We start from the raw sequence: 16,068 nt of genomic DNA, 5'->3' as shown, positions 1-16,068 counted from the left end.
GGGAAAAGGAGACTCTCTCAGTCTCTTCTTCTCCAAAGCATGACACACAGGATTTGCATGATTGTGAGAAGCATGATGATTTGAATGACAATGATAAGCATGATGATTTGAATGATAATGATAAGCATGATGATTTGCATGATCAAGATGTGATTTCTCACAAGCATGATGATTTGCATGATCAAGATGTGATTTCTCACAAGCATGATGAGTTGCATCAAGATGATGTGATTGTTCACAAGGATGATGTGTTAGTGGATGCTTTTTCTAGCGAAGCTAACCTCGTTGTAGATTTGATCAATCACGAAGAACCGATCTTGGCTTTCGAGTCGAGGTCCAAAGAACCCCCATAGGACGATTCGATCATTGAGGAAGAACCAATCTTGGCTCTCGAGCCTAGGTCCAAAGAACCCTCACAGGAAGTATTATGCGTTCGCATGATTGATACGCACGCATTGTTCGAGTGTTTCATTCGTGATCGTTTCTTGCATTTTAGTCAACGTCTTTATGTGATCCCTTTTCCTAGGCATGACATATTGTACGTTGAGCACGTTTCACTCATGAATGAGCACGGATGTATGCAGATTTTTCATGAAAAGCTGAAAAGTATGCATTCAAGGAAGTCACTGTTCATGTCTCTTCCTTGGCACGACACATTGGTAGAAAGAGCACATGAAAGTATGAGCACCAAGCATGGGCATTTTCGTTGTGAATTGCCACGGTTGATTGCAAGAGAAAGATTCGATCTCACTGTTTGCGTGTGTGTGGTGAACGGGTTGGCACTCCGTCTCTTTGTTCATCTACATTGCATGCACCGTCTTTGAGGAAGACAAGATTTTTTCCAGTCACTTTACATAGAATAGGTATGTTCATGGTTTTGTGTTGGAAGTGGTTTCAGGAGTTTTCAGCCATGGAGATTCTTGAAGAAGAAAGACGCATGACTCTAGATGAAGTTGAAGCATCGAAGGAGCATCAGAAGACTTTGTCGCTTTCGGCGCGACCCAAAGAAGCAAGCGTTGCAGACCTTTATGAAGTTCAGGTATCGCATGACCCACACATCAGAGTGGGCCGGCGAGGAGTCCCTTCCAAGATTCTGAATGCTATTGGCGATCTCCCTCGACGCCATACAGTTCGGTACCAGTACCTCACTTTGAAAAGGAGGGGATGTCACATGACACATCCAACCCTATGTGTCCGTGGACAAGCTACAGCATGATCAAGGTTCAGTCAGTCCAGTCAATCTAGATTTAGCAGTGATCTTGCATTTTGTGAGTCTATTCGTAGACCGTGCATGCACAGTCACTTAGTGTAGATGCATATCCTCTGGTTGCACAGAGCATGATCATCAGTATTCCCATCAGAATCCATCAGATTCCATCAAGGGAATTTTCCAATGCATTTAGCCTATTTTACCTATTTTTGGCATTTTTCACTTATTAATTTAAGTGACTTTTTAACAAAAGTAGGTAGGGCAATTTTGCTAAGTTTGTATATGAGCAAACTAGAGCTAGCACTATTTGGCAGAAGAGGCAGCAGTAGCTCCACGCTCAACAGGCACCTTCTCAGCAGAACCCCCCAGGAGACCTAGCGTTTTTGGAGCAGAGCTATCACCTAGCGTTTTCATCACAGATCAGCCAGCAATTTGCTTTTGCAGGTTCCGGCGACAGCAGAACCTCAGTGCAGCCTAGCATTTTGCATTTTGCAGAGCAACTAGCGATAGCAGCAAAAATTCAACCCTAGTGTTTTTGGTTGCAGATCAGCCCCTGCGTTTTGCAGCTTTACCGCGACGGAACAGCAAGGAACGTCAACGTTTTCAGTTTTCAGCAGCTAGCACCCGTAGATAAAGTCCCGAACCTCGCAGATCTCACCTTCCCGCAGCAGTTACTCGCCGTACGGTCAGTTTCCGCCAGGTTTACAGCTTCAGTCCGGAAAACGTAGATTTCAGCATCTGCGTTTTCAGCGCGTCGTCGTCGCATCGTCGCCATCGACATCGTCACCGACATAGAGTCAAAATTCAGCAGATAGAAGATTAGCAGATTTCAACCCACAGCGATTTTGGACAGCAGTAGAAGGATTGTAGATTTCAGCCCTTAGGTCGACTTCGTCATCACCGTCGTCATCGTCGACATAGCCTAGACTTGCATCAGTCACTTGCATTCATTTGTACCAGATTGTACAATCATTAAGTAGACCACTCTCGCCGACGAGAGTGGGGCCTTCGGAGGAGGGTTTTACAACGTCTCTGGTGTCGTATCTCTCTTCTCTCTCTATCTCTCAGTCTCATACACTTGCACGCACAGTATCCATTCACTTTGTTGGTGATCATAGCATTCTCTCATTAAGAACGGAAGGCTCTACCTTCCATAAGAACAAAAGGAACCTTGAGCACAGTTCACAACACTCATCTTGAGCAAAGCGCAACTATTCATTCCGCTGCACCTAACAGTGAGGCCCCTGTTATTACTTGCAAAACTTGGTTTTGGAAACTCTTGCCCTATCTACTTCCCCAAAGGTTGCTGAAAACTTTCTTACAAAGGCCTCGAAGTCGGAGAGTCCCTTTCAAGTAGAGGTGCAAACCAAGAGAGGGCCGTACCTGAGAGGAGCGTATCGATGAGACCAACTTGAGAAGCACTATCAAGGTAGAGCTTAGGTTGCATGCGTATGAACAGCTTCACTTGTTGGAGGAAGCCTCTAAACTTTGATCTCGTCCCATCAAACTTTTCAGGTAGGCTGACCTTGGACTCCTTTCTATTTTGGAGTAGGTTTGTTGAAGGCATAGTTTGATCATGGCCATGGCTAGATTCGTGTAACTCTTGGATCTAGCGTTGAAGCTCTTGCACCACCGGAGTGCGGTTGTTCCACTTGTAATCGTACGTGGCTCTCTTGAATTTGTTGCTACAAGTTTTGCAAGCTAGACATAACACTCTGAAACGGATTGTTGCATGGCTAGGCAAGATCAAGAAGTAAAGTCTTGTCAAACTGTTGTGAATGCGTCTCGAGCTAGAGGAGAGCAAGAGGAGGCACTCACAATTAACAAGATCTTGAGACTAGATTCTAGTATATCAAGATGTCTATCTAGACGAGATGGCCGGATACTCTTGTGAGTGCATCAAGAGTTCCGAGAAAGGATGAGATGGTTGCACAGTGATCTAGATGCATCAAGAGTTTTGGACGGATTGGGATGGCTAGATTGAATGATTGAAGCACGAGATTCAATGTGAACTAAGTGTGTGATTTTGTGAATTGCATGCTATGTGGATGTACTATCTTATGGCGATGCTCATGGGCATGGTTTGCTTGATTAACATGTGAAAAGAAAGAATATGAATCTAATAGTAACAAGATTTAGTAGATCAAGACATCCATGAAAAGGTCAGCGTAGTCTGGATGTGATTGCTAAATGGTTACAATTATCATAATTTGTATTTGAGACCCTCAACAAAAATGTGATTGATCAATGACCGATGTCTTTGTAGAAGTGCTTGATTGGTGGAGTTTGGTTCATGGGTACATAGAGTCAAGTGTCTATTCAAGAAAGTTTCTATCCTTTGGTTGTATTGCAAGCGTAATCGAGGGCGATTACAATGCTTTCAAGAAAGAGGAATGTCACGAAGTGATAACATGGCCTGCCCAAATGGAAAGAAGTGGCTGAGAGGACAAGAAGGATGGTTGAGGGGCCTAAGGAGGGTTACGGAGTAAAAATCATAAACCCTACCAACTTAAAGAAATTATGAGCACCGATCATGGGACCTAAACCCAAAAACATCAAAAGCTTAAACTCAAGGCTGATTTTCGTATATTGCGCTGACGATGATGATGTGGCAGGCTGTACGAACTTCCACGCTTTGCACTGGCAGATTTCAGCAAAGAAAAGGTGTGAGCTGTTGAGAGCAGAGCTTTTGGTTGGGCGCAGGTGCTTTTAGAACTATTGCTTTTGGGGCTCTGCTTTTAGGCATCCCTTGTACTGTTTATAAGGACCCTTGGGCCTCACTCTGGAGAGCATCTGGACGCAAAGTTTGGGGAGTTGTACTTTGCGACCAGCAATGGGAAACAAATACCGAAAGGGGCGCCAATCTTTGGGGTCAGTGCGTCTTGGCTCAGAAGTCCATGGAGCCATGTCAACACTCCTCTCTCCCTCTATTTAAGTTCAATGATTTTGTAATTTTTGTTCGTGTGTTGCTATTGATTTCTCGCTTGGAGTGTCCAAGCTTGTAACACAACCAAAGCGCTACCAAGAACGACATCTTTCTCCAACGAATGTTGCCTAGAGCTCTCATAGTAAATTCTCTCACCATGTCAACGATTTGCATAAGGCCAGAGGCCTTGTGTCACAAACTGCGGACGTGTCAAGTCAGTAAAGAGCAGAGCCAACCTTCTAATCACGGCCGAGGGGCCTAAACCCTAAGAAGAACAAGCAACAGAAGAAGAAGTCCTACCAACTTATGGGACCCCGTCCGATGGGGCCCAAGTGACAAAGGATTAAACTAAAGCAGGACACACACACTAAAAGACTTGCATAGCAGCTGATGACGTGGTAGTTGTACGAAAAAACCCGGAAATTGCGCTGACATGATGACGCGGCAGACTATACAGATTTCCGCGTTTTACGTTGGCTGCTGACGTGGCAGTTGTACAAAATTCCGTGATTTACACTGGCAGCTTTTTGGCATTGCTTTTGGATCAAAAGCTTTTGAGTTTGAAGGCTTTTCATGTAAATTGCTTTTGGGGCCTAGGGCATTTAAATATGAGGCCATAGGCTCATTCTCTGCCATGCTTCCTGGAGAAGGTGCAGAGTCTGGAGTACCGGCTTGTACTGTGTTATGCAATATAAAAAAAATACCGAAAGGGGTGCCAAGGTTTGGGGCCAATATTCTCTCGGGTGGAATTCTGCCACTCCGTGTCGTGTGTCGTCTCTCTCTCTCAGTTCATTGTTATTGAAGTGCTAAAAGTTTGTTCAGTCTGTTCTTTTCTATTGGCATGTGGTACCCGTCTTGTGACACCTAGAAGGTGCGAGCCTAGATGATTGCATTTGAAGAAAGGCATTCGCTTCACATCTGATTAGAATAGCCCAAAGCTTCCTTGCCACATCCAATTGACGACATCGTGGAGAGGATGTCCATCAAGATTTTTATGAGCTTTCATGATGGCACCACATTTTGCATACTTATTGACAAAGCATTGCCAAGCACGGCATATTTCTCCAACACCCATTGCCTAGCAATCTCATTGTGAATTCTCTCACCCATGTCAATGGCTTGCATAAGGGCACAAGCTTTGAAAGTGAGAGACTAAGTGATTACAATCGGAGAAGTAGAGACAGCCATGTGACGGTGTTGTTGTCACAAGAAAGGCACCACGTGCCAATAGAAAAGAACATATTGAACAGACTTTTAGCACTTCAATAACAACTAAACTGAAAGAGAGAGAGAGAGCACACGCGACACAGTGGCGGAATTCCACCCTAGAGAATACTGGCACCAAACCTTGGCGCCCCTTTCGGTGTTTCTTTATATTACTTGAACTCAGTACAATGCCAATACTTGCGCTCTGTACCTTCTCACTGAAGCGTGCCGGAGAATGAGCCCTCTACACATATTTAAGGCCCTTGGCCTCAAAAGCAATTACATGAAAAGCAGTAAACTCAAAAGCATTTGGTCCAAAAGCGCTCCACCCAAAAAGCTGCCAGTGCGTTTTGCGGAAATCCGTACAGCTCTGCCACATCAGCAACCGGTGTAAAATCTGGAAATCCGTACAATCTTCCACGTCATCAGCTTCTACACTTTCTTTTATGTGTGTGTGGGCTACTTTACTTAAGGCCCCATCGGACAGGAACCTTAAGTTGGTTGGATCTTCTTCTGTTGCTTCTGCGGCTTCCCTTAGGGTTTAGGCCCCTCGGCCAGGATCTGCAAGTCGGCTCCGTTCTTCAATGGCTTGACACATCAACAATTTGTAACAGCTATTTTGCTGCCCTGCATTCGACGGGTTGATTTGTCCGCATCATATACCCTCGACGGGTCTCTTTGGTCGCATCATATGCATCCCATAGTTGACAAGGTTGATGAAAGCTAGTTCATTGAACACAGCTCAAAAGAAGAGCTGCACCCTTGGATATTTAGAGGAAGTTGGGTTGCACTAATTTGCAATAGGAGCTGCACCACCCTTGTATAATTAGAGCAGGCTGGACAGCTCTGCACACTTTTCTCTAAAGCTGCCTGGTTGCTGCCCTCGATGCTGTTATCATAGTTGACAAAGATAGACGAGGGCTCATGTACTAATCACAACTCAGAGCAGAGCTACAACTCAAAAGGAGAGCTGCACCGTTGAGTTGCAGCAATCTGCTAGCCAAGTATGCCATCTACGGATGTATTCCCTATGAAAGAGTTCTCTGCAATTGTGCAATATTGTTTTCGTAGGCTTTAATTAGTGTCTCTTTTTGGAGTGGGCATATCCTGCAATCAACGCACTTCAAGAGATGACATCCCAAAGAGGATGACCATCAAGAACTTTTCATGCTTTCGTGAGGGCACCACATTTGGATCTAGGCACTGCTCTTTCTTCAAGAGCCCCCGAGTCGCAATCTCATCGTTAACACTCTCACCGATGTCAAGGTCTTGCGTAAGGCCACAGGTCGTCAAGGTGCAATCCTACGTGAATGCGTTTGGAAAAAGGCCTTCCCTTTGCATCTAGGTAAAACAACTATCAAAGTCATCATGAATTCTCTCACCGATGTAAAGGTCTTACATTAGGCCACATGCTTTCTAGATGTAAGCATAGGTGATTGCATTTGGAGAAAGGACTTCTCTTCACATCAGGTTCAGAGTTGTTTTGTCACAGGCTACAGCCATGTTGGGCATATCTTGCAATCAAAGCGCCCGAAGAAATACCCAAACTTTTCATGCTTTCATAAGGGCAGAGTGAAGACATCCCACACAACAAGCTCTTCAAGAAATTTTCGTGCTTTCATAAGGGCAGAGTGAAGACATCCCACACAACAAGCTCTTCAAGAAATTTTTGTGCTTTCGTAAAGGAACCAGATTTGTCATACATATCGAATCTTGAGCGGGCACGACATTTGTTATACATATCAAATCTCAAACGTAGTGTGTGTGTGTGTGTGTGTGTGTGTGCGCGTGTGTGTGTGTGTGTGTGTGTGTGTGTGAGAGAGAGAGAGAGAGAGAGAGAGAGAGAGAGAGAGAGAGAGAGCAACATGCACTGTGGAAAGGCTGACAGCCAGGAAGCAACCTGCAATTCAGTGACTCTGTTGGCATATCTTAGAGACATCTCGGAGAGAATGCCCATCAAAAACTCTTCTTGCTTGCGTATGAGCACCACATTCGGCATACGTATCGACTAAGAACAACATCTTTCTCCAACAGTCCATGACTAGAAATCACATCATAAATTGTCTCACCCATGTCAACATCTTGCGTAAGGCCACAAGGTGCAAGCATAGGGGATTGCTTGGAGAATACTTCCTTGCAAAAGCGTCAAGCATATCCTGCGATCAACACGTTCCAAAAGACACCATTTCGGACAGAAAGCTAGTTGGGGACGTGCAATCGTGTTGCATCCAACAAAAATCGTTCAGAAGCTATCCTGGCAAAGAGCAAAGACCTGCTCCAAAAAGCCAACCTCTTCAACAACAAAGCGAAGACCCGAAACAACTGAAATGCTGAGTGCCAAGCACCACCTGTAAGGGGCGATCAAGATGAGCACCTGTTTGAGGCCAGAATTGTTGCAGCCTCGCAGCCCACAATGTTGTCTAGCAATTGCAAGCATAGAGAGAGAGAGAGAGAGAGCTGCAGGTCAATACGCATGGGGAACGAGACCTCCCGGGGAGAGAGAGAGAGAGAGAGAGAGAGAGAGAGAGAGAGAGAGAGAGAGAGCTGCAGGTCAATACGCATGGGGAACGAGACCTCCCGACGGGGGGGGGGGAGAGAGAGAGAGAGAGAGAAGAAGAAGAAGAAGAAGAGAGTTTTAAAGTCGCAGGAAACTATCCCAAGAGAGATGTAAAGCGCACATGTGGCCGTTCGTTCGGCCATTCATTCTCAAAAAAGTGCTACAAACTAATGCAAACTTTTCGCCATTTCGCGCACATGCATCCGTTCAGTCAAAAAAACCACATGTTCCGTCCGGCCACGTCCTGTGCGCACATGCGTACGTCCGTTCACGTCCATTTGTTGTTGGACAATCATGCGAACCAACAAACTACACATTGCCAACATCAAAAAGATAGCATTTTCCAACAAAAAAACGCCAAATGACATTGCACCGAATGCATGGGAAAATGCATGACCAAACAAAATTTCAATGTCCGACAACCACATAAACAAGAGACTGACACCCATAAAATAAGCTGTCCTGAGTACATCAAAATGGTTCGTTGTCTCTAATACAGAACCGCGCGGTATTGTTGCTCATTGGCAGCCATAAATGAAAATGCAAGATAACCATAACAAAAACCCTGTAGCAATACATAAATAGAGGTGTTGCTACATAAATAGAGGTGCTGCTCATTGCAGCCATAAAGCAAGCCACATGACAAAAACTACAACCATGTAGAACATGACTCAATCCTCAGACTCCGAATCATCATCAAGCCCGGTAAAACACAACTTCATGAAATTAATAATAAGCTTTATGGAATCATGTTTAAAACTTCAATTGAAACAAAATACATGATCACTTTGAAAAATAAGAACAATTACAAAATCCACAACCTGCAACACCTAGAACTGCTGCGTTATGAACCCTCAAGTTGCTATGGCGAAATAAAGCTGCCCTTATCCGCAAGGCCATCTCGCGATGAGCAGGATTACCGCCATCATTAGGAAGTGGCTCTTGGGAGTTGGGATGCGGATCTCGCTGATCATGAGGCTCTGTCTCGCCTTGGAGTTACACAAAGTTGTGTAGGAAACAACACGCTCCTATCACAGTGGGCGCGAAAGCAAGATCCACATTGAGATTTCGCAAAATACGCCACCTATTCTTCAAGAGACCAAAGGCATTTTCCACTTTCACTCTCCCCTTGTCTTTCTTGCCAAATACGTCGTCCAAATCCACAGTACCAAGTTGTGGATTTTGACCCGAGGTACCATCATTCTCAACAACATCCAGGTCTATGGGTGTATCTGCTGTAGAGGATACAGGCATGTGGCTCTCGCTGTCAAGGGCACCAGCTATGCCTGGGCACTTTGGAGTCTTCCCCCACAAAGCGTCGCACTGGTCAAAAGATGTCCAAGTGCTGGGAATACTGCCAGTAGAATTTTGTTTTGAAAGCTCTTTCTTATGGAGCTTCTTAAGTGTGTCGATTCGGTTTCTTGCATGCTCAGGATTGAAGTTACCTGAGATCTCTCGATTTAGAGCAAACACCAAATCTTCCCAATCCTTAGGGCGAAAATTACCCTTCTTGATGTGTGACCATTGCTCCTCATAGACTCGCAAGAGAGTATACGTGCTTTTGTCGTCCCATATAACTGCCGTTGCCCTCGCACGCTTCGACCCTTTTGTGCTTATGTCTGCTTCTTGTGGTGTCTGCATTAGTGGTTGAGTCCTTGCATTTGTGATCTCTGGCTGCTCGCTTGGAACCTGACTTTGTGAGGATATATCTACCTTGGATCGTTTTTTCCCATTTGAAGGAGACGTAACCATAGCCTCCTCCATCAAGCCAACGTAAGAAACCTGCTCAAAAGGCGTGGCATCTTGGGAAAGAGGAACATACTCCTCACATTCATCTCCCACTGGCACCGACTGTAAGTGCATTGCCAAGAGGGCCTAGCAGACACACTAGCTTCCCCTCGCCTAGCTCTCTGCATGCCAGCCATGACAAGAGGTGGCGAAGACATACTGCGAATATTAATAAGCATGCAAAAGATTTCGGACATAATCGACATACGCCCTTCTTTTGCTTCGCTTGTTTATCGATTGAGAAGCTGGGAATAGGCAAAAGCACCTGTCTCCTTCTATGTATGTGTGTGTGTGTGTGTGTGTGTGTGTGTGTGTGTGTGTGTGTGTGTGTGTGTGTGTGTTTGTGAACACCATACTCCTTCTATGTAAGTGTGTGTGTGTGTGTGTGAACACCATACTCCTTCTATGTATGTGTGTGTGTGTGAACACCATACTGTGTATTGTCAACTTACACCATAATTGAAACAACATGTACAACATTGCTTACAACATAATTGAACCAATATTTACAACATTTACCTTGCAAACAGAAACGCAGGAAACAGTGTGTGTGTGTGAGAGAGAACAACATTTACACTAATTGAAACAACATTTACAACATTGCTTACACCATAATTGAAACAACATTCACAAAATTGCTTACCTTGCAAGCAGAAACGACGCAGGAAACAACAGTATATGTGTGTGTGAGAGTGAGAGAGCACCATAGCGAGCGCTTACCTTGCAAGCTGAAACGCAGAAAACGCAGGCCTTGCAGGAGCAGCAGAACGCAGAATTCTGTGGCCGTCGCGAACGCGTCGAAGGGGGGAGCTCGTTGCGTTGGCAACGTTGGCGCTGCGTTTAAAGTAGCGCCAAAATAAGGTGGGCCACTTTATTAAATTTTCGCCGAACGTTTGGGGTGGCCGCAGCATGTGCGCACCACAAGAGAGAGAGAGAACTACCTGTGCTGTGGAAACGCTGACAGCCAAGAAGCAACCTGTGCTGCAGCAATTTTTGGGTTTTACAATGGCTTGCTCATTTTTTGCGAACAGTCATTAAGTGGTGCGCATTTTGGGTTTCTACCTTACACGTGGCATATTGCACAAAATCTTCCCAGATTCGTTCATCGCCCCTTCGAGCTCGAGCAAGGACATTGAGCTAAAATACCTCTATACTTTTAAGAAAAAAAACTCCCACAACCTGCTTTCTGTTGCTCATCGTCCTCACATTGCTTTTCACTTGCTTTCGTCCTCACGTCTACGTCTAAAAGCTAGAAACAAAATCTGCACGATTCCCTTGCTTCGCGCGACAGTTCTTACAAACTCTCACTTCTGAATATGGCCCCTCACTCGTCGCACCTCACGTGATTTGCCTCCTACTCTTTTTTTTGGCCTACCCAAAGGGCAAAGGCTATAGAGATGCCTTCTCTTTTTGCTTACTAAAATAGAAAAAAGATTGAGTTGTATTTTCAAGCAATTTTCGACAGGCAAAAAATGTTGATTGGTTGAAATAAGATAGTGGACACTCATTCAAATGAAAAGTGCGTAAATCTAATGATGGACATAGAGTTTTTAATTGGTTGAAGTCACAAGGGGAAGAGAGAGACAATAATCATTACAAATAGACCTACAAGCAGAGGGTCGTAATAAGAATGAGAATTTAATAAAGCCACTTAGGATAATTAGTATTACTTGGTAAAAAAACTCTTTACTTTGTAAAAAATAAAGGCACTTGGGATAATGAGTGCAAATTAAAAAAGTAGATCTCCTTCCGCATTGAATTGAAAAGGTGCTATCATGCCCAACCTCCGCATCCCTCCCCCCATCATCTTGCCTACGTACTCCATCACACCTCTTGCGTTGCGCACACGCTTGAGCTTAGCTTCGCCATCCTTGTTTTCTCACTACCCATTGTGAACTATCTCCTTACACTTCTCCTCATCCAGGAACCTTAGAATGAGGAAGACAAGCTCCCGACTTAACGAAGGCATGGTAATTGCAGAGTTGGTTGACCAACACCTTCTCGACCAGAAGAATGCGACAAGGATCAATGTCCCCAACAAATAGAGCAATTATGTCATCCGCTTCCAATGGGTGGCCAGTATTTGCAAAACACGATTTGGGGACTGTCAACCGAAAACGATGACAGCTTCTTCCTAGCAAAAGGAGGGCTGCACACAAATAACGCACAGGTGGCCTCTCTTCTGCCTAATAGTCTTCCCATCCACATGTGTGCGTCCTTGCTTCTCTCTTCTGCTCGAGATCCTCAACATCATCCTCCTTGCACCTGATGAGAGAGAGAGAGAGAGTCAACTCATTCTTAGCTGCCTGCAAAACGAGGAGAGAGAGATCGTGCTCCCTCACAATGCCATTGCCAGGCTGGATGCAACCAAGTGAAAGCATTCTTCGTTTGTGTACTACCCTACGTGATAGTGTCCTATTGGTGCATCAAGTACAGATGGACGAGGTTTAGGCTAGGTAGAGCTGCCCTGCATTGTGAGGGATTTGAGGAGAACTATGAGGGCCATGGGGCAACAGTGAGAAGGTAGTCAGGTGAGGCATCGCTTCAGAATGCCAAAGAACGGCCTCTATAAGGGGACAGGCCCCAGGGGTAGCTTCAACCTCCAACTATTGGCTGCAGAGCTCGCGACAATAGTCTAAAGCAAGAAATGTGACGTGGTCCCGTGGGTAGAACCTAGGTGGCGCTATGCAATACCCATAGAGCAGGACGTCCGGAGTAGCAGGAGAGACGGTCGGACTCACATACATATGCATGGAGTGACGATGGAGCATGGTCGTTCTTGATTCAATGGCAACCTCCTTGGTAATCATCCCCTCCCGTCATGCAAGTGTGGAGATTCCCTTTTTTCTTGCTTGGATTCTAGCCACTCTTCCTGCATAGCCATACACAATTATCTTCGCCCCACCGAGGAAGGAAGAGAGAGAGAGAGAGAGAGAGAGAGAGAGAGAGAATGAATGAGGTTGCATGAGTGGTGGTCGTCGACTGTCGTCAGCGTCAACGGAGCTTCTCAACAATGGTGGGCAAATGCAAGCAAGAGGAGAGAGACGAGAGCTTTCTAAGGAAGAGAGAGAGAGAGAGAGAGAGAGAGAGAGAGAGAGAGAGAGAGAGAGAACTCAGAGAAGGCATGGCACGTGGGAGAGAGAACCGTTAGAGAGAGATAGCAAGGGGGAGTGAGGGCAAAGTTGGTGAGAGAAAGTGAAGTGAAGGAAATAAAGTAGTTTTTCTTTTGTGCAATCTCTTGCCCTATTTAAACTAGGCCTATGCTAACTTTTTTCCAAAAACTTATGAAATCTATGTATGAGAAACTTTAGAGGTAAATTAACTAAATTTGAAAATTTTGTAGATTTTTTTGTTTTTAAGTATAAAATTTAAAGATAAATCTCAAAATTTGTAGGTGGGATTACACTAAAACGAGGTTTTTTGTGAGCATTGGAATCGCTACCTTCCCTCTTTTCTCATGCTCTTCACGTGCCAAATGCATTTTTGAAATGCTAATTTTTTAATTTTGAGATGGAAAGGCATTTTGGAGAATTTAATACCACAAATTTGGCAATAATGTCATTGCAATTGCATTTTTGTAACGTTTGCTTCATCTTTTTTTAAAAGATTGCAATGGTGCTCTTTACCTTCCCTTGCTCTTCTAAAGGGCAGGCCTTGTGATTTTATCACTTTGTTAAAACTATAGGCACATGTTTGGCAGGTTCTCCAACTTATTCTGTAGAATCTTTCAAGATTCCACATTGTCGTCGGAGCTTGGAAGCAAGGCTTTAAAACCTTTGATAGTGAATCCTGCTCAAACTCATGAGCTAGGCACTACAATTGGAACTCCCGTGCTAACCAACTCAATCATTAGTTCTGCTCACTACAATTCGACATTTTTTTATAAAACAATCTCCAGGAGTAGGACCTCGCGCAGCTACGTTCCCTCACCTATGCGCCTTGCTCGTGATTTAGCACTCCCTGCGTCTCTATCTCTACATGGTGCCCCCCCCCCCCCCGCCCCCCCCTCCCTCTTTGTTTTGGTTTTCTTTCCTTTCATCACAACATCGTTTCTTGATTCGCCTCTTCTTTTCTTTTTTTGAAATCGTTGGGACATACTAGCCTAATATGCTTCCAATCTAAAGATCGAACTTTAAGTAAGTTGAATAAGGCATCCAAGGGACGATGGAGAACTATCAATGATGTTGCAGTATTATAAATTCATACGATGTTGTCTTCATGGGAGCAAAGCCGGCAAGAGGCTTTGCATAATAGTAGTCAAAGCCCAATAGAAGGTGAAAGAGTAGTCGAGGAAGCAACAATTGACACACAGAAGGAAGTGAAAAGAGCAAAAACGGAGGGGTTTTGATGATCATGGAGGCCCGCCAGAAGCGCATCCAAATTTCATTCTCCCTAAAAAGGTGATTTCCACAAAAGCAAGCGATAATGAAGGGCACACTTTTGTAATAAACATCGAAACAATACTATAGCAGTAGCTGCCTTCTCCATTGCCAACAAAAGCTTTCAGCAATGAGTTCACTTTACATATAATAAATTGTTTCATCCCACAATCCGATAACATAATCAAAAATCCTAGTTTTATCATCTTCTAGAGAGAGACCACCAATCCTCATGTTTGTAAAATGTATTCTCTTGAGAGTTGTTTGCAAGTTTGACAAGGAGTAGACCATGACAATCTTTTTTTGGGGTCTCAATATAGCGAATCTCATGAGATGCTTTTGCCTTTGGGAGGGAAAAGAGGGACAAGGCACGTGGAGGGGAGAGAGAGGCAAGAGGATACCGTGAGTTGACAGAGAGAGAGGAAGGCAAAAGGCCAAAGGGCTTGAAAATGGAAGCGTGGAGGTCGAATAGGGAAGCGGCATGTGGAGGTTAGAATTTAGCTAAGTTTGCTTGCACATTTGTGTGTGTGCCAAAGGTCCATGGGTGACAAAAGACATGTGTTTCTCTCTCTCTCTCTCTCTCTCTCTCTCTCTCTCTCTCTCTCTCTCTCTCTCTCTCTCTCTCTCTCTCTCTCTCTCTCTCTCTCTCTCTCTCTCTCTCTCTCTCTCTCCACTAGCTAATTTGGGTCTATGATGTTGTCCTGCGTAGCGTAAGGCATTCCTTGTGTGCTACACAATGCGTGACGAGCTAGGGCAACTTCTCCGAAGCCAGAGTCGCAGCTGAGAGAGGCCTGCAAAGGCCATGAAGCCATGGCGAGTGACAAAGAGTCTAGGCATGTGTAGCGATGGCAGAAAGGGAAAAAAGGAGGGGGGGGGGAGGATGGTGACATTCTTTGTGTGGTTTGATGGGATGCGCCCTCATGTGGGTGTTGAAAGCATTCCACCCAAGGACTTGCTCTCAATGCTGTGGTGAAGGCATTACAGTAGGCACCTGTAGGAATGGTGAAGAGAAGGGTAGATGCCTTGTGGATTAGAGAGATATCGAAGAGGGGAAGAGAGACATCACAGGCACCTGTCGATGGAGAGTTACCCTGCCCTTTTCGCCTGTATGCTGAGCCTGATAGAGGACTATGCTCTTGTCAGACCCTGTTGAAGCAATGGTTGAGAACGACAAAGCCCATCTCAATAAATATGACGAGCCTAAGGACACACACACACACACATTGTGGTACTATAAATACTCTAGTTCTTTTTTCCCTCCTTCTATATAATCCCCCCCCCCCCCCCCCCCCCCCTTCTTCTTAGCACTCATGGGATACTGACTCATAACATGCCACTTATGGGCTATGGGACTATACCCTTGCATAACAATTCTCTCCTAGAATAATGGGCGTGAGTGAAAACTCTGGGCTCTCATTACAAATGGTAGGCGTCCTGTGCATCCTGGCTATGGATCTCCCCTTGCAAGGCTTTCTGTACATCGCTTGATGACGCTACATAGCAGGGCGGCTTGCCTCTCTCATCAATCACGCTCAAGAATATGTAGTCCAACCTCTATAAATAAGGTGAGGGCGCACCTTGCCCCTCACTTAGCCTGTGTGTATTTTTTGTTGTTCTGACTAAAGGCGGTGTACCGTTTGCTTCACTATTCGAGCTATGGAGCTCACTACTCAAACTACTCAGGTTTTTTTCTAGGCCTTTTTACCCCACGCCTGTGCTTGAGAAAAAATCTTTGAACTTTGGTTATTTGTTGCTTCTAGTAGTAAAACATTTGGTTGGTACTGCTTGCAGTAGCTCTCATAGCATAGCTTAAACTATATAACAATCATTTTCTTAGGAGGTTCTACTTTACTAGTTTGTTTCGGCAGTACTCTGTGTAGACTAGTTTTTTGACAGAAAACCGTTGTAGCCCTTAGATACTGTAGCAAGGCATTTTTGATTGCTAAAAAGCACACCTACTTGGACTTATTAGAAAGATTGACCGGACATAACAATTTTTGTG

The 16,068-nt window shown here is 44.7% G+C and overlaps 2 protein-coding genes across 6 annotated transcripts in view; both read right to left on the bottom strand.

The window, feature by feature from the left end:
* The window catches only part of LOC147465699 (P53/DNA damage-regulated protein), an 80,233-nt gene extending 69,474 nt beyond the window's left edge, over window positions 1-10,759 (bottom strand). Inside the window, exons 1-2 of one of the 5 annotated variants that reach the window (XM_086521483.1) lie at window positions 10,629-10,759; window positions 10,408-10,521 (exon numbers count right to left, since the gene is read on the bottom strand). The gene's annotated coding sequence lies outside the window, so the exon portion shown is untranslated. Of the gene's footprint in view, window positions 1-10,407 lie in introns of all 5 variants that reach the window. The other 4 variants (XM_086521474.1, XM_086521485.1, XM_086521478.1 and 1 more) reach the window with 4 other exon arrangements.
* LOC147465700 (uncharacterized) lies at window positions 8,029-10,393 on the bottom strand. Its single transcript, XM_086521468.1, has one exon. It carries the CDS (start codon window positions 9,760-9,762, stop codon window positions 8,896-8,898), a length of 867 nt encoding a protein of 288 aa, XP_086377594.1. The 5' UTR covers window positions 9,763-10,393; the 3' UTR covers window positions 8,029-8,895.
* Window positions 10,760-16,068: the final 5,309 nt, after the last annotated feature.

Source organism: Adiantum capillus-veneris, chromosome 1, assembly GCF_014529385.1.
Source record: "Adiantum capillus-veneris isolate H3 chromosome 1, ASM1452938v2, whole genome shotgun sequence".
Classification (NCBI taxonomy): Eukaryota; Viridiplantae; Streptophyta; class Polypodiopsida; order Polypodiales; family Pteridaceae; genus Adiantum; species Adiantum capillus-veneris.
Note: the sequence above shows the minus strand (reverse complement) of the source record. Positions and strands in the feature narration are given on the sequence as shown.